The sequence below is a fragment of the Phaenicophaeus curvirostris genome, chromosome 7 (assembly GCF_032191515.1).
Source record: "Phaenicophaeus curvirostris isolate KB17595 chromosome 7, BPBGC_Pcur_1.0, whole genome shotgun sequence".
NCBI classification, from domain to species: domain Eukaryota; kingdom Metazoa; phylum Chordata; class Aves; order Cuculiformes; family Cuculidae; genus Phaenicophaeus; species Phaenicophaeus curvirostris.
In genome coordinates, this window is record NC_091398.1 from 6,842,066 (window position 1) to 6,863,180 (window position 21,115).

Here is a 21,115-nt window from a genome sequence, read left to right on the forward strand (position 1 = left end):
ATTTTAGAAATGACAATGAAATACAGAATAGCAGAACGTGGAGGCCTCGTAAAAATGGGTCAAGGCAAGTGGTGATGCCAATCCAATGAAACTAATTTCATATTCTCTTTCTAGAAGTAATAAAGATGGGAATGAACACCACAGTAGTGCTTCCTAATGAAATGTCTGATTCTAAACAATGTCTTTGAGTTCACAGGTCACACAATGCATAGCATGCGGGTGGAAAAAACAGTAAGACTTAGAATTTCTTTTCTTAAAAAGTAATATTAATTAATAATACTTAGGCAATCATAGATGATGAGTGAAGCAGAAGTGTTATTCCATAGGGGAGCATGTTGTACTTAATGATCTAGTGGATGATGTGCACAGTGAGGTTTGCTGTGTTCGTGTGTGTTACAGCAGAGGACTTCACGTACTGGAAATCAGGACTGAGTTGTCTGGAAGACTTGGACAAAAACTACTTTCCCAAACCATACTAGGTCTCTGATACTTAGTGTTTTATCTAGGCAATTTTTTTTGTGGGAATGGTGTGCCCTACGATTCATTCTTAAATGCAGCACCCTGACAGATTTGCTTTTTGATCTTTTCTCTTCACCCAAAATACAGACCACGGACGGATACCAACTGCGTTTTGATTTCCCCAGCTCCTTATTCCATGGCTGGATGTGATGTTTGCCGAGACAGGGGTGGTCAAAACTGTTGAGGCAACTCATACTCAACAAACTCTGGTGGACTTTGAGAGATAATTGTATTGCAGGTTTATTCATTCCACTCAGAAATCTCGGAGCTTTGGTTTTAGTGGATTTCAGCTGGAGTATTTATTTTGTCTTTGGTTTAGAACTACAGGGGGAAATTCTTGTCAGAACTAGATCTGTGAATTTTGTGAGAGGAGAATGTCTTCACCAGTTGTTACATTATCTGGAGTTCTCTTACCATATTAGACAATAACAGTCAGTTTCAGTATTTCCTTTCAATCTAAACGATTCAAAAACCACTGGAAAAAAAAATCAAACCATGTAACTTCTATTTCTGTGCAGTATAAAAGCTGAAGGCAATATATATTGTGAATGCTACTTACTTTGCATTTATCTCTGTTGCATGTGTATCTGCTTCTGGGTGAGAGCAAGGGACTCTTTGAAGGAAGCAGTACCTGCAAAACTCTCAGAGGGCCTCCACCTCCGAACTGCTGTCTCAGACTGCTCCAGTAGCCGTGCCCCACAGCAAGACATGCTGCAGTTTGGTACAAAATCTGTGGCTGTGCGATCTGTTTTTCCACCCCTTTGGTGCACACCATTTTCCTGATGGGCTACAGTAGCTCAGGAGCTTGAGCTTGCGTGAGGTTTGACAAAGGCAAGAGGAGCACATATCAGATAACGAACCGCTTACATTCAACTCTGAAGTGTCCGATAGAGATTCTTGTGATTGAGAGTTATCCCAATTGCAGTGGAAAGCCACTGATCTTTGCTATAGCCAAACATACCTACTGTGCCTTCTCAGCTGTTTCTGTTTAATGTGGATATCTAATGTGGCTGAAAAGTGCTGCTGATTTTTATTAACTTCAAGCCTGTGATTCCCCTTGCAGTGATGGTGGGGAGAGTACTTGCAGTAAAAGTAAAACTGCTTTTATACTGAAATTAGTTTAGGTTTAGTGCTATTCCATTTAACCTTAGGAATGGGAGATGAAGTAAAGTGGATAGTTTGGTGTTTTTTTCTGAGGTGGCAAGTTTAGTCTTGTCACGGTAGTACACTGTTTCTGTATTTGTTCAGACTTCTGAAGCCATCAGGCCACCTCACTGCCACTTGCTCTTGGACAGCATTCTTTTGATCCAGGATCAACCAAGGACAGGGCAGGAATGAGGTGGGACTGTCAAGGGAGGGAGTCCTGAGAGCACAGCTGGTGTTTTCCTCCACCAACTTCTTGCAATGTGAGCGTGCTGACACTGTGGCAGAGGTAGAGGCCGTCCCTGGGTACGAGGACGCGTGCGCTGTCAGGCAAGAGGTGCTGCCCCATTCGAGGCAGAGACATTTCTGCCCAGACAGCAGCTTTTGCGAGGCTGCCCCAGAGCAGCTCTGCTCAGGCCGCCCTGGCTTCTGTGGGGGGTGATGCTTCTGGCAGAAACTCCACTTAAAATCCAAATGTGCAGATTTAGCACTGCGGGGACTTGGCAGGAATCAGCAGGGTGGTGGCTTGCATTGATGTTGCTCTGGCAGGTCATCATTTTAGCAAATGACATCATCGTAGTCCTGGCTCCTGTCATCTCATCCTTTTGCCTCTCACACACAACGTGACTAGATTTAGACCTCATTTTCTTCCAGTCCTGGCCCTCTCATAAATGCTGAGCTTTCAGCATTGTAAGGAGTCATAGTAGGTTGAGGATGCGCAAACATCAAGTGCATGATTACTAAATAAAGGTCTTTAATTCACATAAACTTTGAAGCTTGCTGGCTGGCAAAAGACAAATCTTAAAGGCTGGAAAGCCGTTAGATGAACCCCTGTTCCATTTACATTTGAAAATTTTTCCAGTTGAAAATATTGCCGTATTTAATTTCATTTTAATTGTTCCTAAATACTCCCTGTCACTTACACTTGTGCATAAATGGTTAAATCAGGCTTTAGAGATGTGTGAATGTTTACAGGCGGCTGGACGTGTGCAACATTTTGTTCTTGGGCTCCTTACAGAAATCTTAGGATAAAGTTAGAGCCCTAGATCATTACAACTGGCCTTTCTGTACAGGTCAGCAGTCATAAAAATTGCCTGGGGAGGGAAATAAGATTGTATTATGCTACTAGCACACACTGCACTGCTTGTACCCCGAAGATCTCCAAGAGCAAGGAAGCAGCTCTTCCTCCCGTGTTGCACGTTTACTTCTGAATGGTTGGAAATACCCAGAGACTGTAAGCCATGCAGGGATATGTTTCTTTCAGGGTCAGGATGGTGTGTATGGTGTTCCGTGCTTGTATGGACATTTACAGGAATTGCAGATTGAAATGGGAAATGTTTTTGTGTGTATGCACTAGTCTCACACAGCCAGTATCCAGAAGTACAGTAGCACATATTTTTTCTCACAGTCATCTATGCTTGCAGTGTTTCAAAGAATATTCCAAAATATCTTGGCACAGACAAAGCGAAGCTGTTTGCAAGATCCCTAGCTGTGGAACAACAAAGGCTACATTCTCAACACACATCACACATGACTTTTATTAAAATCTTAAACAAAAATGTATTTAGAAAATTGAACTTCACCATTTATGATGCTACTCACATTGTGAAAGGAAGTAAGTAGCCCCTCGTGCCTCCTTTCCAGCATTTCAAATTAGCAGGTAAAAAGCTTTTATATATGAGTACAAATAAATACATTTTAAAACTAGTAATTTGGGGCTAACTCACATCACAGTACTTAACTTAAAAGAGATTTGGTGTTCAAAAACAAAGGCATACAAGCACGTATAAGGTGCCTCTGGTAGAGCACTGAGAAGTTTAAGACTTCTAAAATCATTATTAACATCTTACCATTACATATGGCAAAAAGGATGTGGTAAATCACAGAACATATCCTGGATATTACAGACCCAGCCATCTCATTAACTTTGTGTCAAAAAAACATTCCTCGGTTTCCTGTTTGGATTAAATTTAGTTTTATGTTATTTGTACCATCATAGTACAAAATAATGTTGACACCCTTGAATCTTCTAGTTGCTCTTGCTCGTCTTTATGGTTTGGATCTCTACATTATGCTCTTATTAGGCCATGCACGTTCGATGTGCCACACTTGAATCCAAGGCACGTGGGCAGGGAGGATTGTGAAGAGCTCCCTTCCTTCCTGCCACAAGTCCCATCAACATGGGTGTTGAGGAAGTCAAGCATGTTCTGCAGAAGTGCTTGACGGAGACCCACAGCTGTTAGGGTCTTTTATGAGAGTTGTGTGGCAAAATCTCTTGGCTAGGTCTGGAAAACCTTGATATTCTCAATTGCTTGCTAGATGCTTGGCAACCTAGATTTCTTTTTACTTCTTGGGACTTTGGCAATTTTTAGATTTTTAGATTTGAAACACGCAAAGCATTACAGAAGTCCCTTGTGCTACCACAGGACACAACGAGGAGTTGTACCCTGTCCATGAGGAGTAAGAGCTGCTCTTCTTTCCATGCTGTGCTGAGAGAAGCTGTGGTAGCAACTGCAAATCCATCCAGTTGTAGCAGAAAGAGAGAGACACTCTAAAATTCCAGGACTCAACGGGCCTCATAAAAAGATTTGTCTGGACAGCACTTCACTAGTTAAGTGCTAAGTTATTATTATTATTTATTATTTATTTCCTCTTCTATTTCTCCTTTTACTGAACAAGCAGGACATATCTTTGTTCTTTCATTTTAGAAGTGAAATAAATGTATTCCCTGCAGCCTTTGAAATTTTAATAATCCATAATAAATAAAATCATATCTAATAACATAACTGCTTTCAATTGGCAACGCGATCTCCTAGATGCATTGCAATGGCAGAAACATAAATAGTTGCAGCCTCTGAAAGCCTACTTCCTATTTGCTAAATATACTTGGCTTGCTTTAAATTCCTTTGTGTGCAGTCATTAATACAATCCTCTTTGACAGCATTTAATTAAAGTGCTTTTCTCTATTAAATTCATTAAAACTTTTTTTTTATGTACAACTGTTTCCCAGACACTGAATGTTAAGGACCTGTAGGCCTCTCTTTAAATAACTTCTCTCTTCTTGTTGTAAATTGTTAATTAAATTTAACTTAGACTGTTTAAAGATGGCTTGGGAAAGAAAGCCAGATTTCAGGATATGGTCTCAATCATGTCTGATTTTTTTTAACACAATTTTTTCCATGTAGTTATAGACTGCGTGTTATATTGTTTATGAATGTCGCTGTACTTTCAGCTGGAATCAAGCAAAGAAATACCCTAAAAAGCTCATTTCCATCTCACTTCAAAAATTTCCGTCTTTTTAGTGCAGTTTCTTAGCCTAAGAATATTTGCGTGGGGGAGTGCGGAGGGAGGAGCTGTTTCGCATTAATAGATTATTGACAGTTTAATGTCTTGGCACCTAGACAGCCCATAAGGTATAATAAACAGGAAGCTGTCTGATGTGAGCGCAGTCAATAGAGTATTCAATCAGAACCTTTCAGTTAATTGCTGGTTGACCTCCGAGATTTCCTTTAAGTGAAACTGTCCTTCGCTCAGATCTCATCTGGGTTTCAGGGTTTAATTTGAGAATGCCCTTTCCATATGGTGGCTTGTGCGTACGTTCCTGGTTGGATTTTTGCTTCACTGCCACGCACAGCATTGAGCCGGTGTCTGCCCAGAGCTTTGTAAAGCACATAGATGTGCACCAGAGCTTTGCAAAACACATAGACGTGCACCAGAGCTTTGTGAAGCACATAGACATGCCCTACATGTGTGTCACTCCTCCAAGGAGGGCGAGTGTGGATGGGGCTACACTGCAGAGCTGGCACCAGCACCGCAGTTAAAGCAGTAGGGTTGTAAACTGGGGTATTTTCAGAGCAGCTGAGCTGTTTGCCAGAGTGTTTTGGATAGAGTTAGGCAGGGCTTCAGTGCCTGGGCAGGCACCGTGGCATTCAGAGGACCTGACTCAGCCTCTGCAGATGAGATGTGCCGTAGCCTGACGTGGCTGCTCTGGCAGAATCATAGAATAACCAGGTTGGAAGAGACCCACCGGATCATCGAGTCCAACCATTCCCATCAAACACTAAACCATGTCCCTTAGCACCTCGTCCACCCGTGCCTTAAACACCTCCAGGGAAGGTGACTCAACCACCTCCCTGGGCAGCCTGTTCCAGTGCCCAATGACCCTTTCTGTGAAGAATTTTTTCCTAATGTCCAGCCTAAACCTCCCGTGGCGGAGCTTGAGGCCGTTCCCTCTTGTCCTGTCCCCCGTCAGAAGAGTTGGCACTGCTGAATTCATCCCACCTGTGGGCACGGATTTCCTTGCTCGTCTGCCCAAGTGCAAACCAAGGCCCATTTGAATTTGGTTTCCTAATTTCTGTACTTAACCATTCTAATTTTTTCAGATGGTGTATCTTGATGAGGGCTAGATAAGCTACAAAGGCAGGCAGGCAGGAAACCACACGGGCAGTCCCTGACCCTGACTAACTGGAAACCATCTGCTTATGTGTGGAGGTAACCTCCGTGGAAATGTCTTCTAGCAAGTCTACCGCATTTGGGGTTTTCTTACTTTCCCTCCAACTATTGACACTGAGCATTTGTGTTTTCCTTAAGTGGGATCAAGGAGGGTCAGCTGTGGCAGCACTCATTTGCAGCAAACAGGCCTGGATTTCCTGACAGCAATAAGTACTGTCCTGTGAAGGAAATGCTTCTGTACCAGAGCCAGTTTATTTTGTATTTCATTCAGTCAGGAGACATATTTTTGTCTCTAGATCTTCCAGTGATTGTGTCTTTCAGCCACTTATCATGCTTTCAGACTGTGGTCTGCTGAAAGGAGTATTATCACCTATAATTTCTAATTTCTGTAGTTGTCTTTGTCCCTCTGCATCAAACAAACTACTTATGCCTTTTTAATGGCCTGATTAGCACCAGGGAAGCATTGCTGACTTGGAGTAATGTTGTTCCCAGTGTTCCCTTTTTTAAATGAGATTAGGAATAAAAATATTGCATTGGCCTGTTTGGGATCCATTAAAGTCCAGTCAGAGCCCTGACTGAAGCAGGCTGTAAATTTTGGGGCTTCATGTGTGTTGGAAATGTTCGCCCTAATAGTTTGGAGGTGATGCCTCCTTTCCAGGAAGATTCAGGGATAAGAGAGTATTGTAGTCTTCTTTCTAGAGAGAATTGTAGTCTTCTTTCTAGAGAGAATGAAACAAAACCATGGCAAGATGGAACAGAAGCAAGGAAGAAATTCCAAGTTACATGGGGCCACCAGCTGCAACACACATGCTTCACTCCCAGGTCTCTCTGACGAGAATACATTCAAAAGTCCTTTCTGGTTTTATCAGACTTACTGGCCAAGCTGCTAATCCGTATTACATAGACCAAAGGACTCCCACATGCAATAAAAATCATAAGCTTTATTGGATTTTGAGATAGGAAAGATTCACATCCATCTCCTTTTATAAACTGCATTACATTTCATTCTTTCAGAGCTCCCATCAGTACAACCCTTTGTAAATACAATGATGAAGGAGACAGGTGGATAAATAGATGGCTATGAGCTGCTGTTCCTTCGATGGTACAGCCTAGAGCTATAGAAGAGCTTGAGCTCACTTTAAGGGGTTGCTGACATTTCTGAAATACTGAAAGAAAAAAATATGTTGGGAGTTCTTTAAATTACTAGTTTCAGTTAAAATTAAAAAAAAAAAAAGATTTGTGGTAGTTTAGAGCAACAGAATACTTTAAAGGAAAATAAGAAGAGTTTGAAGAGCAGAAGTTGTTCTGAACAAAAGAGACCAGAAGATGCTGTTTCATGAAAAATTCCTAAATAACTGCTTGAACTTTTTCGGACTGTCCAACCCCCCACCACCCCAGGCAAACAGCTTGTTATTTAGGCAGTACTTCGATTGTCTCTCAGTTGACATTTTTGACTGAAAGAAAGATTTTTGGCTGAAAATTGCTACAAAGCTCTAATCTTAATGATGCAAAGAATGTCGGTTTGCATTTCTAGCAAAAGTCTGAGGATCCTTACACACAGACCTACACAAGCTGCAGGCTGAGCAGCCACAGGGCTTTCCACAGCAGGCAGCGGCAAAGCCAGGGATGGATCCCAGTGCCGTAACTTGTCATCTTCTGCTTTGTCCTGATAATGCTTCACTGGCTATATATTAAACTATTTTATTAAAAATGAACAGCTGCATGTTTTCCCCAACTGCATATTTTCTAGTATTGTGGATATAAACTGCAGGTACTATTTACTTTCGGCAAATCATTTTCCTTACAGCATCCAGAGCCTATCAAATAAGTACAGATCAGAGTAGTGAGACACGGAGAGCAGTAACACCAGCATAGCTTCCTCAGTCTTCTGGACATACCTACGTTTTCCAGACTGTAATCAGGAAGACAAATTATTTCAAATCTAATTCTCTGAGGTCTCCTGTCCTCAGTCAGTGCCATGATCTCTGCAGGAGACTGCACTTTGGTCATTTGATTTTTATTTACCTAGTTTCAAGCTAAGGGTATAATAAAGTACATTATGCCAGTTGCGTGTGTGGTAATGCTGAATATTTTGCTTTTACCGTGGTAGTTGATTATAATGCACTTTTTGAGACTTACTTTCTAAAAAAAGGAATATTTATACTTTTATGTGTTTGATTCACACAGTATAGTTTGCTCAAGTCCTGTTATTAAGTGCATTGGTGGTTACATCTAGAAAGCAAAAAACATGCTGAGCAGTGTTTTATCAGCACAAATCTGCTATTTTCACTAACCATAACAGTCAGGTTCTTCTGACTTTTAACTGCCCCCATTGTAAAAAATAGCAGTACGGTTGGGTATTCCCAACCCCAAATAGCCATCTGTAAGTACCTAAGACAGTTTGATGGGACAAATAATTACCACCCCCCCAACCACCCCCAAATCCAGTGTCTAATCCAAACATATCCTTCCTGAAGTACTTCAGTGCCTACTCCCAATCTGAGTAACTGGAAACAACAGCATTATAGCGGCGCCATTCGTGCCACCATAGTTAGGGGTTTAGAGCTTGACCGTAAACATGGCTTTAGGCTGGGGCTTGTTCAGGGAAGACCTGGCTCACATTGACCACAAATACTTTTCTGATTTTCAAAAGAAAAGGAGAACATGTGTAGTGCTAATTAAACCAGAAAATGTAGATACCAGAAATATTTTGTCTGCAGAAAAACAAACCAAAAAGCCTTTTGTTGCTGCTGTAGTTCCTGTGGCATTCTGCCAGCTCCTCATTAGGATTAGCAGGGCTGGTATGGAGAAACTCAGAACCGACCCAAATCTTTGACAGACCCTCCCTCTAGCCACAACCAAGCTCAAGCTCTATTTGGTCTTGTTTTGAAGAAAGTAAGGGTTAACTGGAAGATTTTGTGGCCCTCAATGCACACACAGATGCTCAAATTCCCCCTTGAGTGGGGCTCCAGTTAGCATCACCATGGAGAAGGACAGTGTGAGCCTTTATGGAGCTATTGCTTTTTCCTTTGCAGGGGGAGCCTGCTGCGCTACTGCAGGTTACAGGCAAGAGAGGCTTCCATGGCTTCTTCGAAGCTGGCGGAGACCTCCCTCCCTGCCTGTCGCGGGATGCAGCGAGCTAGCCCCAGTGCCAGCTGTGCTGGCCATGCCCCATCCCCAGACAATGGAGCCATCCATCACTGATGCCTTCAGGAGAGAGTCTGCAGAGGCGTTGTGCAACGCTTCCTGGCCACATTGGCCTCTGTCACCAGCACCCCGGTTTGTGCCAGCGGAAGCCAGAATTAATCTGGCTTGTTGCATGGTTAGGCAGTAGGTACATGCCGGCTCCACCTGCGGGCTGAATAGGAGTTGTTGACAACCCTCCAAGGCTGCAGCGAGGTATTGGAGAAAGGAATATCCACTGCCGGCCACGGTTACTGTGCAGTAAGCCTAAGAATCTGGCTTAAGCTAGCCAAAGATGGGAAATCCAGAGCTAATCCACTAACGTTCATCAGCATGAGCTCATTTACGCTACCCTATAAAATCAGCCAGTTTTCAGACACTTGCACAGCAATGAATGCTATGCCTGAGCTCTTGTGGGAAGAGTTGAGTTAGCGTTCGAGGGAGAGCAGTTACCCCAGGAAACACCGGGACACTGCTCCGCATTGTCAGAGTTCTGTGATTTATTTTCTTAACATTATACAGACAAAATAGTGGCTATTGTGTAGGCACGTGCTGTCTATTAACAGAGATCAGGAAAGGGAAATAAACCACGCATTACTGAAGAATAAGATCATGATTGTGGTCAAGTGATGGCAGAGTTCTTTTTTCCTCTTTGTCAAGCTGATTTGTAAACATTCTTCAAACAACTGTGCAGACAGCAGTGCCACAGCTTCTTGAAAGGAAAGCAAAGACTAGGAAAGATTCCCGTGCACAGATGTTTTACAGTATCCTTAGACCTGTCCAAAAGTTATCTGGTCATCTCTAGTTGTCCCTGCAAGCCATGCTGCACATGTAGCCTCTCAGCAGCACAGTGTAATCAGGTTGTAATTTATATTTTATCTCCAGTGATGATAGATCTTAAAAATGTTTTGTGGTGTATTTGCTCTTTGATGCATGCTAAGCTCCTGTTAGCATTAATGGGAGTAGCGTGTGCTGAAGGCGGTGGAGGAAGACACCTTCCCCCGCCTTCAAGTCAGGATTAATTGTGTTTTATTAATGCTTATGCTTACCACTTTGTGTGGGATGGCAAAAACAAAGCACAACTGGAAGGTAAGCTATTTTTTAATTTATTTTTCTCTTCCTGTTGTCTTTTTTTGTCACCTTTTTGACCATTTTTGACAGTTTGGTCCTGGAGAAGAACTGCAGGATGAGGCCACTACTGCAGAGACCGTGTGTTTGTTCAGTGTCTTGCCATGTTTTCAGAGCGCTGCCTGTTTCCTGCCCTTAAGCAAAGCGGCCGCTGTAAAGCAAAGGGAAGCATGTGGCGAGTGTGCTCCAAAGATGTTAAAATGAATCACTTGAACCAGCTCGCTTTCCAGCCTGGAAACCAAACTCACATTTGACTTCAAGTTCCCTGTGGAACTCATTTCCTTCCTCACAGCTCTCTATAACTCCCCTTTTCTGTGGCTCAGAGGGTGACTCGTACCTCAGAGCTGAGACACTTAGGACACAGGGTTTGTCTTTTCCAATATTGTGGGGGTCCAGTGGTGGGCAGTAGCAGATGAAAGGGTGTCAGGAAAGGCCTGAATATCTGGGGATTTTTTTTACTGTGTGACTGGTTTGTCTTTGCGGCTGCGTAAGATCCGAGGCTGCCGGGTTACAAGTTGTTGTAGCCACTGGCTCTTGTTGGCTGATTTGGTCTGGCTTGCATGAGATGGGGTACATCATATCACAAACATCTATTATAATTATCTCTAATAACGGTGTTTACTCTTGTGAAGCAATTAGTAAACTGCATTGGAAAATGCACAGGATCTGTGGCTAACATTTCAGCTACAAAATTAAATGAAGCTCAGACTGAAGTCAGACGAAAGTGAACATATTTATCCATGTCAGACTTCCTACCATTTTGCACTCTCGTATTGATTTCTTTTGACACGGTCTTCTTTTATTGAGTACTATATATTTTTTGAAATCCCTTACCGATAACAGTACCTGCTAAGGGCAATTGTAAAAGGAAACTAAAGTATATTAAACCTGCCTGGAGTCAAAATGTAATCTAACACCTGTAGTCTGCAATTTGTCATCACTTCATAGATACTTTTTTTTTTTAATAACAGTTTTGGATTTTCCCGAGTTTGACCTTAGGATACTGTATAATCCAAGAAAAGCAAGGAAACTAAACCACAGTCTTTAACACAGCTTTATGGTGTCAAGGTGTGAAATCACCACTGTGAGAATGAGTCCAAAGAAAATACTTCATTTGGAGCTACGACCAGTGCTGCAGTGTTTACCCAAATGAATATATTTTTGCAGGGGCAAGGCCGGGGGGAGGAAGAGTAATGTAACAACCACATTTTTAAGAGGAAAGAAATGTACACAGGTGCAAATTGTAACTTGTGCTACAGTTTCTTGTACAGACATTCCTAGGAAACCTGTAAAGTGTCTTGGCATGAGGATAGTGTCTAATTAATGCTCTAGTCCTCTGAGCCTTGGACTGGGAGGCTGTCAGGGTGCAAGCCTGTGGCAGCAGCTAGCTCTGTTCTCCTCTTGGACCTTTCTGTGTATGAAGATAAGCTGTGAGGAACTGGGGGTAGGGAGGTAGGGACTGTAAGGCTGTTTGTTTGAATAGATAATCTCCTGCAGATTATTCCTGTAAGGTCTGCTAAGAGGGACACTGCCTCCTTCTAGGTGTAAGATTTCTTTGCAAGGCGATGGAGGTTTTCTCTTAAGTAATCTCTTATCTTGACAGCGAGGCACTGACTGGGAGCTCTTGGCTTGCAGAGATGAAGTGTGCCAATTGCTGCCTGCAGATCTAAGTAAAATGGAGCTGAACACCTTGTTTAGGCTGGTCCTCTACCCTCCCTTTGATTTCAGGTAGTCATGGGGAAGCAGCTTTTCCAAAGGCCTTGCTTACATGAAGTATGTAGTGAATCTATTTTTGCATTGAGTTAAACTATGGCAAATCCTGCTGCCTAGCCTTAAACTGTAAGGGATATAGTAGATGACCGGAGTTAGATGCACCAAACACAGGTACCAAACCTACATTTTGTAATGTGTGCGCGTTCTCTCTGGCTTTCATTTTATGCACCTTAAGCAGGCTCAGAACTTGCTGTCTTTGGTATAAAAGTCCTTGATGTGATACACTGCTATGGCTGGCTAGGAGAGCAGGGGAAATGTGAAGCAAAGCTGAAAGGTGAGACCCCTTCCCACCAAGGAGAACTGAGTCATAGAATCATTTAGTTGGAAAGACCTTTGAGATCATTGAGTATAAACATAACACTGCCAAGTCCACCACTAAACCACGTCCCTAAGTGCCACATCTACACCTCTTTTAGTGGTGACTCAACCACTTCCCTGGACAGCCTGTTCCAATGCTTGACAACCCTATTGGTGAAGTAATTTTTCCTAATATCCAATCTAAGCCTCCCCTGGCAAAGAGAAGGCCAGTCAATTCAACTTTGCTACTTGTGGGTTTGGGTTATGAGAAGTGGTGCTAGACAGCACGTGCCACTTGAGGTACCTGTTGGTGCTCACTCTGTCTGTGCACAGAGGAATCACAGTGGTAGGGGTTGGAAGGGACATCTTGAGATCATCCAGTCCAAACTCCCAAAGACAGTGTCTGTTCAACAAGGGCAGTCTCTGTTACAAATGCACAATCTTGTTTTCCAAGAACGTAAAATTTTTGGTATTTCTTATAGTAAGGGGCACCTCATCAATCATCTCAGCAAAACCCATGGGAAGGGAGCTCACGTGACTGATCCAGTCTGCAAGGGAAGAGTGGAACCACATTAGGAAACAAAAGAGCTTGTGATTTGCAGGTAGAAGTGCAGTTCCTATTTCTAATCTGCTGCAGTGGCTGTTTAGGCAATGGAAGGTGGCATTTCATGGAGTGAGTGTTGACAGCCAATGCTTCACTAAAGTTGGTGCCCGAGTGCGTGTGCATATCCTGCTCAGGCTTGAGTCACTTGGCACTCCTTAGCAACTCACCATTTTCAGGTGTCTCGTTTTAGCTAGGAAGTGGGTGGATATGGAAACAAACATTAGTGCAATAGTGAAGCCAGCCAAAATGAAATACGGTGCAGACAGACTGAAATTGTATGATGTTCATCATTTAGTTTGGATTTGCTCACCTCTCTCTTCTGTGGGAACATGGCTGTCCCAATCTGTCAAAGTCAGGTTTCTCCTGTGGGAGCATCCCAAGACGTGGGGAGCGGATGCATGTAAAACAGTCTAGTGATCCCTCCCCAACAATAATTTTTGGCTTTGTATTTTAGAAAGACCACAAACCCTTAGCTTATTACAAGTAATCCTGATCACTCCCGTAATGATACACTACATTATATGCTCTCCTAAACTTAATCATTCAATATCTCACTTCCTTCCCTGTAGGCATGTACTATTATATTTTACACATGGCTTCCAGCTGGTTTTCATTGTGGCCTTCAAATCATATTTCAGTACAGTGTGATTTAAGACCAGTCACTTTATCTTTTAAAGTCAATTTCTATCATATTCGTTTCTTGCAAGTTTTCTTTCAGGGCTGGTTTGTTTGTTTGAAAAAAAAAAAAAGAGTTTGTCTGTGATGTTAAAGTCTACTTGAATGAACCTTCATAAAGCAGCATTTTCCAAAGCTGCTCTGTTCTTAAATGTTGAGAAGACAGCCATGCCTGCAGAGCTTGAAAATGAAATCTCTTGGAGGGGTGGAATAAATAAGTCCTGTGGGCATGGAAGGAAATCTATATCTTCATATTTGATTTGAAAGTAGATGGAGAGTCAGTGAGGAGGGAGGGTGGGGAAGGAAAGTCAGCTCCAGATGGTGATCACTGTGGAGGAGGAGGTGGCTGCCCCACCTGCGGCTGGGGAGAGGTAGGGAAGGGCATGGAGGAAGGAGAAGGGAGTGGGAAAGCAGGCACAGTGCACCTATGCTGGAATGTGCACCCTTCCAAGCCCAGTGCCAGCTTTCTTGGAGGAAGGAAAGCTGAGCATGGCCTTTATCCCTTCTCTCTGAAGCCCACCCTATGCGTTGTGTTCCATGGGAGATCTGACATTTTATCTATACTGGGAAATGCGTGGCAGCCTGTACTGTTTCCTTCTTGGCAGTACAGAAGCAGAGCAGCATTGCCCCAAAATCCAAAATGTTAAGGCAGGGTGTGCACAGCAGTGCGGGAAGCCAGTAGACATTTTACCTATAATAATGATCCTAGTATCAGAAAATCTGGAACTGCCAAAAATGGATAGTTTCCTCTGTGAGTGTGTGGTGGACATAAAGTCAGCAAACAACCCAAAATGGCCAGTGTGTTTTGCAAAGGTAGTTCAAAGCAAGTATTTAACTGAAGGTAATTTAGGTTTCAAATTATATTATGGGTCTCAACAATTGATCCGTTTCCCGTAGAAAAGCATGCTTTTTTTTTGTATGAAATAGCCTATATCATTTGAAGGAAATACAAAATTGATCGCAACCTAAACCTGAAGAAAATTCAGAGTATTTATCCATTTCTCGGTGTATGGGTAATGTTGTGTCACTAAGATCCTTTGTTAATGCTATGGGAAATCAGGGCAAGACCCCGAAATTAGTGAAATCATGAGATTTATCTGTTATAAGAGTAGCATTAGGGTTTTGTGTTATTTAGGAAAACATTAAGTCAAATTAAATATAACTTTTTTTCTAATATTTTGCACTGCTAACACCTGGGTTATGTGTTTTCTCTTGTGGAGAGGATGGAGAGGTCACTCCAGAAAAGGAAGGGTTAAGTAAAATTATTCTTTCCCTCCTGCTCGCAGCCCTCTCTTTGGTTGATTGCTTTATAGATGCTGTAGGCATCTCTTCATCTCCTTCAAATTAAGCATTTTACTGCTGCTGATCCTGTATTGTTGGTTTTTTTCATCATTACATTTGATTGGAAGTCTTGTAACATTTTTCAGACCAGATCATTTCTCATGCTATTTGTCAACTGAAAAGGGGGAAAAAGTGCCCAATTCCAGCTCCAACAAGAATGAACTATGTAATTCGCACTCTTTCTGGATGTGTTTCTATCTCTGTCAGCTGCTACTTGAATTCAGCTTCTGATTAGCAATGTTACTCGAGGCTTTTCATATGACGCTGTCTGTAAATTCCCTGGCAGTTTATGCGTGGTGCTAAATCCTTTTCTTTTTGGCTGCTCTTGGCCTTGTAGTGTCAGGGGACAGGACTAGAAGGCACAACAGGGGAGATAATGTACACAGGGGCTATGTGACAAATTTATGGGGCTGGGCACTTAGCTAGCGTCAGTGATCCTGGCTTTGCCACTTTCAGGGCTCCTTGCCAGTGCAGGTATGGATCCAGCCCTTGTCTGCAACCCCTCTGTTTGGAAATGTCAGTCCTTCCCTTTGAAAGCGATCCATGGACAAAAAAGAAACCCTCAAAGAGCAGCTGAGCGATTCTATTCATTGGAACATTATGCACTTTTATTACAAGAGCTGTAATAAAACATAAAACGGAATATTCGTCATTTCCATCTGAGTTTCTCCTTTTCCCCGGCTCCCTGGTTAGCTCCACTTCTGTGACACCCTCAGTATTTATGTGCTTGGGAGGAAAGTTAATCTCTTGGCACCGAAACGTGTTTGCAGAGCTTCTGCCCACCAGTGGCTCTTGCCAGGAGCGTGGCAAGACCTGCCTGTCGCCAGTGGGGACCCCTGCTTGTAGCTGACAGCGTGGGACTGCTGGGAAGGTGCTTCCCATCGCTGTTACAAGCATCACTCTGCGGTGGCAGCAGTGAATTGTGCATTTATCTGTCTGCACACGGGTCCTGCCTCTGTGCCTGGTGCTGAGCAGCAGCCGGAGGGGCAGCTGAGTGCCTCCCACTGCTGTCAGGTTACTGGATGCTACACTTCACAGCAAAGATGTGAAGGTGAAAAGTCAGAATTCCCTTTTATTTGTGGAAGGAAATATTTATCCATATTGATTTTGTTAGCTCTGTGGTGTTGAGTTCTAATAATTATTTATCAGCATCTGAAGAAACCTCTGGGCAAATACAGCCCTCAATCCTGTAGGGGATTTTTGCCAGTAGTCTCTCCTGTATAGGTGTGGTTTTAGAGAAAGCGCGTGGAGCTCCTCTGTATTCATAGAATCATAGAATCACCAGGTTGGAAAAGACTTCTTGGATCATCGAGTCCAACCATATTCCTAACAATTCAGAGCAGGTATTTTTTCCTGTGGAATAATGGTTGCACAGGGCCCTTTCTTAGTCATTTTAAGTGGCTGTTAGGAAGGTTAAGAGCTACATATGCTTTCTTTAAACTTGCTGAACAGAAGATACTGCTGCTGAAAGTCTGTTACAAGACTGAAAAGCCTGTTTGCCCAGAGGCTTTCTCAGAATGGAGGGGTATAATTATTTGAACTTAGAACTCTTCAGCTAGTGAAATTAATACAGATGTGATACCAGAAATCTGTTCAAGAGATACATTAAAGCCAGCTCTGTGAAACAACTGAGCTGACTACGATATTGATTTCACAGAAAGGAAATCTTAGAGAATCTCTGCATAGTTATTATTATTTTTTTCCCACAGAGCAGATGAGATGGATTTTAATGCCAAGTCATTATTTATGATAAAGTAGCACCTGATAATCCCACATGTGACTAGGCCTTTCTGGCACTTGGCATCTCACAGAAACAGCCAGAATCTCTAGCCTAAAAAAAAATGAGAGGAAACAAAGATAAGGAGAAAGAGGAGCGAAGTGGGAGAGTGACTTGTCTGAGACAATACAGGTGGCTAGTCATCATGACCACGAGACTGTAATACCTTCTGACATATTTTTAATTCTGCCTTTTTTATTTTTATTACTTACATTTTGTATTTCATATTTATTTTGTGGTTTGGCATTTATATTCTTTGCTTTTTATATTGATTTCTCCTTTCAGTCTGTAGTTTCTGGTGCAATTGTCTTATAGGCAAGGAAAGTAGTGGAAAATTAATATTAATTTGTACTTCTCTTCACCAAAGTGAAGTAGACCTTGTTTAAAGACCTGCCCAAGTGCCCTCGTCTCAAGCACCAAGGGGCTCAGCATGTACATGAAGTGTGTGTCTGTTTGATCTTGTAGGTGCTGCACAGACAGCAGTCCCAGCCTGCAAAGGAGAATTCCCCACCTAGAGAAGAGGCTCCTCCTCCACCTGCTGAGGACAGTTGTGCCAAAAAGCCGAGATCCCGTACCAAGATCTCCCTGGAAGCTCTAGGTATCCTTCAAAGCTTTATCCATGATGTGGGTCTCTACCCTGATCAGGAAGCCATCCACACCCTCTCTGCTCAGCTGGATCTTCCCAAACATACCATCATCAAATTCTTCCAGAACCAGCGTTACCATGTAAAGCACCACGGGAAGCTAAAAGAGCATTTGGGAACGGTGGTTGACGTGGCAGAATACAAGGATGAGGAGCTGCTGACAGAGTCAGAGGAGAATGACAGCGAGGAGGGCTCTGAGGAAATGTACAAAGTGGAGCCTGAGGAGGAGAACCCTGACAAAAGCAAGGCAGCTCCAGTGGACATCGACCAGAGATAATGTGAGATAGGAGCAGAGAAAGCAATACATTGATCCAAGGATTTTCTGGTTTTATTTTTATTTTTTTTCTCTTTTTACTTGTTGTTTGTTTGTTTCCGTTGCGCATGACCCATGTGCAAATCGAATGAATTCAGCATTGCCCGATCAGACATCGCCTTGACACAGACACTCGAGTGTTACCCTTCTACATTTGACTGAAGTAACCATTGTAATCACATAGGATTATGCCTTCATTAATCTTGCACTTAGGAAAGGGACATCTAGCAAGTAAATGGGAAGAAAAAGTCCTATGAAATCAATGAAGGAAAATTTACAACTTTGTTTGTGTATATATATATTTACATAAAATATATATATATTAAAATTGCATGGGACGGAACTTTACAACCTGAAAGTATAGACTGTGAAATGAGTTCTTTAAAGATGAGACTTGTTTATGTATTAAAACCACTTCACAATGAGTTGCTTTGGCTTTTTGATAAACTGCCGCCTGCTCTCAGGGTGTGGTGATTATTTTTGAATTCCTATTTATTTTCTATGTTTATCCCTGATTTTTTTTGTTGTTATTATTATTATATGGCTTCCTATCTGGCAACTTGATGGGTAATTTTTGAGGTATGTATTTAAAGACGTTAATCAACACTGCCAAAAAAAGAAAAGAGGAAAAAGAGAGAAAATGGAAAAACAAATCAGGGCACCTTAAAAAGAAAACTTGTCAGTTAAAGTACTTTAAACACAATGCACACTTAAAAGGATACAGCATGTTCCACTCTCCAGACAGTCCTTTCCATAGTGAACAGATGAATTTTCATGGGATTCAGAATGACTAAAAGTGAAATTCAGTGCATAGAAGACTTGTCCGTTAATGAGGTCTTTATAGAAAAAGAAGAAAAAGTTGTGTTGAGATTTGATGTATGGAATTCATACTATGAGCCACATTTTACTGTGGATTTTATTTACCTGTTCTCTGTTTCAGATCTTAAAATTTATAATCTTTCTTCTTGTTGTTGCTTTTTGTTTATACTGAGGTGAAACACACACACATGCAAGTGTAAAGTTACATGGGGACACAAAATGCCACCATCCCAACAATCCTGTCCAGGTAAGTGCTGACAGACCGAGGGTTTGCATTGCTGACTTCTTGTCCGCTCTTCTCGCCAGCCTCCCCTGTGCTTCTGTTTTAGCTCCGTGCCATGCGTGTTGTGCCGGTGAAATGAAGTGTTTTCAGCTGCAGGTCCCCCAGGCTGCAGCCCGTACGCCGTGCGCGGGGGGGGCTGCAAGCATGCAAGGCCCTTCTTTCCCCTCCAACCCCCTTGCTGAAGGGTTTCGCAGCGACCCGACTAGCAGCCGCGTTACATAAAGCAGAGCCAATACTGACTGACTCTTCGGTGGCGTGAGCACTAAGGCTGCAATCTGCTATTGCGTCCACTCGTTCTGAGGCGGCGCGTTGGAAGAGACACCAAGTAGCATTTACTTTTCACTTCTATGCGATGATTTCTGAGACAAGACCTCACCTTTGCTACTCTTGCAGCTGGATTGATTTCAGATGCCTGTTCAAACCGCAACAGTAACCGTACCAGCAGGGCTCCTGGGTTTTTTCTTCCTTTTTTCACATGTAACCTTGACAAAGACCTCATGCAATATCACTTTGGAAGTTACTTTCTCTTTACTACACCAGGCAATGTAATATAGCTGTTAATACTATTTATATATTTGAAAGGTATAAAAGGTAGGAGTTAAAAATGAAAAACAAACCTCTATGTGTAGATATGTACTCAGAACAGACAATATACAGGGAGAAGACGTTGCAATACAAGCTAATTCTAGCTGCTCAGTAACCTCTGGAGTTTTTAAAGGATTTTTTCAAAAGAAATGTTTGAAACATAAGAGTATCTCTGCATAAGTTTCATATACCTTTGCAAAATGATGGTGGGTTGCTTATTTAATGACCTTTTGCTCTTCATCCTTTGTTTCTGTAGTACGCTGCAGCTTTAATCAGAATTAAAGTGGTTGCTGCTTTATGTTTCTCTCAGAGCTACTCTTCCAAAACTGTCTTCTTGTCCTGTAGCTGAAATCACTCCATACATTTGAAAGGAAACTGAATTTTGCCAAGCTACATAAGGTTGCTCATCTGATGACGGTATCAACATTTGGTATCTTTTACACTTCAACCAAAAATTTTATTAGGTATTTTTTCAATGCTGAGTCTTGCCTTTTTATTTTTAATTTCACTGCCAATTTTGCAGTGGTTCTAAGTGAATCTGTGGGCATTTTAGCCTGTGGTCTTGCCAGAACTTTGCGAATTACAATGCATATATGTCTATTTATTCAATATCCATCATATAATATCTATTTGGAGAAAGAAACTTTTCTTGTAGTGCCTCTTAACAAAGCACAATTTTCCGCCTTTTTTGTGAAATAAAAAATAAAAAAAAAACAAATTGTGTTTTATTGCGGTATCAACAATGTGAATAAGGATTAACATATTGTAAATGTTCTTTTTTCCATGTAAATCAACTTTATCTTTGTTATCACTAAGTGATAATTAATTTTTAACTTATGTGCATTGTTAGGCTGTTAGAATTTTTTGGTTGTTGAAATAAAACGCATTCAATAAATATGACTTAATTTGTCAAGTGATTTACTGGGCGTTTTTTCTTTTTTTTTATGCTGAGTCCAAGTTGAGCGAGGTCTGCAAAATGGAGGGAGGTTATTCGCTTATTAAAAAAGAAGCCAATCAATGTTACTGGGGTTTAAAAACCTGCAGGAGCCCCTGAGGTTGGCAAAGCTGACAAAGCTGTATGTGTTCTGGTCCTGGATTTTCATGTACATGTATGTGCACACACACAGAGTCTCCAGTGGGATCAGGAGGAGGGTGTGGGTGCCATCAGCCCATCAGAGAACATACTCAAAACACACACATAAAGATCCACTTCCAGTCTGCTGTCTTCTTTTGCTGCCAGATATTTTCTGTTTATAATTAAGAAGCCACAAATGACTGCGTGTCAGGAAACTTTTGGAGCACACATGTCCATGGTTAATGGACATAATAAAAAGCTTTATTATATTTATAGCAGGGCATCCTACTGAGTGTCTAGAGGAACGCCGGAAGGATTGATGTATCTGAGAAATGTGTGAAATGATTTGGGGGTGAATACAGATAAATGGAAAAAATTGCTCAAAATTCTTAAGTTAACAAAGTGGTGAGCGCCTGGATTCAATCCTAGCAGACAGATCATATATTGCACGTCAGATTTGAGTTGTCTAGGAACAGAAGTAAAGTAATTTTTTAAAGTTTTTTG

General features: G+C 42.0%; 1 protein-coding gene across 2 annotated transcripts in view; it reads left to right on the forward strand.

Annotated features, from left to right (window-relative positions):
* The window catches only part of SATB2 (SATB homeobox 2), a 136,151-nt gene extending 115,736 nt beyond the window's left edge, over positions 1-20,415 (forward strand). For both annotated transcript variants that reach the window (XM_069860669.1, XM_069860670.1), the window contains exon 11: positions 17,358-20,415. In XM_069860669.1, coding sequence (XP_069716770.1) covers positions 17,358-17,813 — 456 coding nt within the window. In that variant the 3' untranslated portion in view covers positions 17,814-20,415. The remainder of the gene's footprint in view (positions 1-17,357) is intronic.
* Positions 20,416-21,115: the final 700 nt, after the last annotated feature.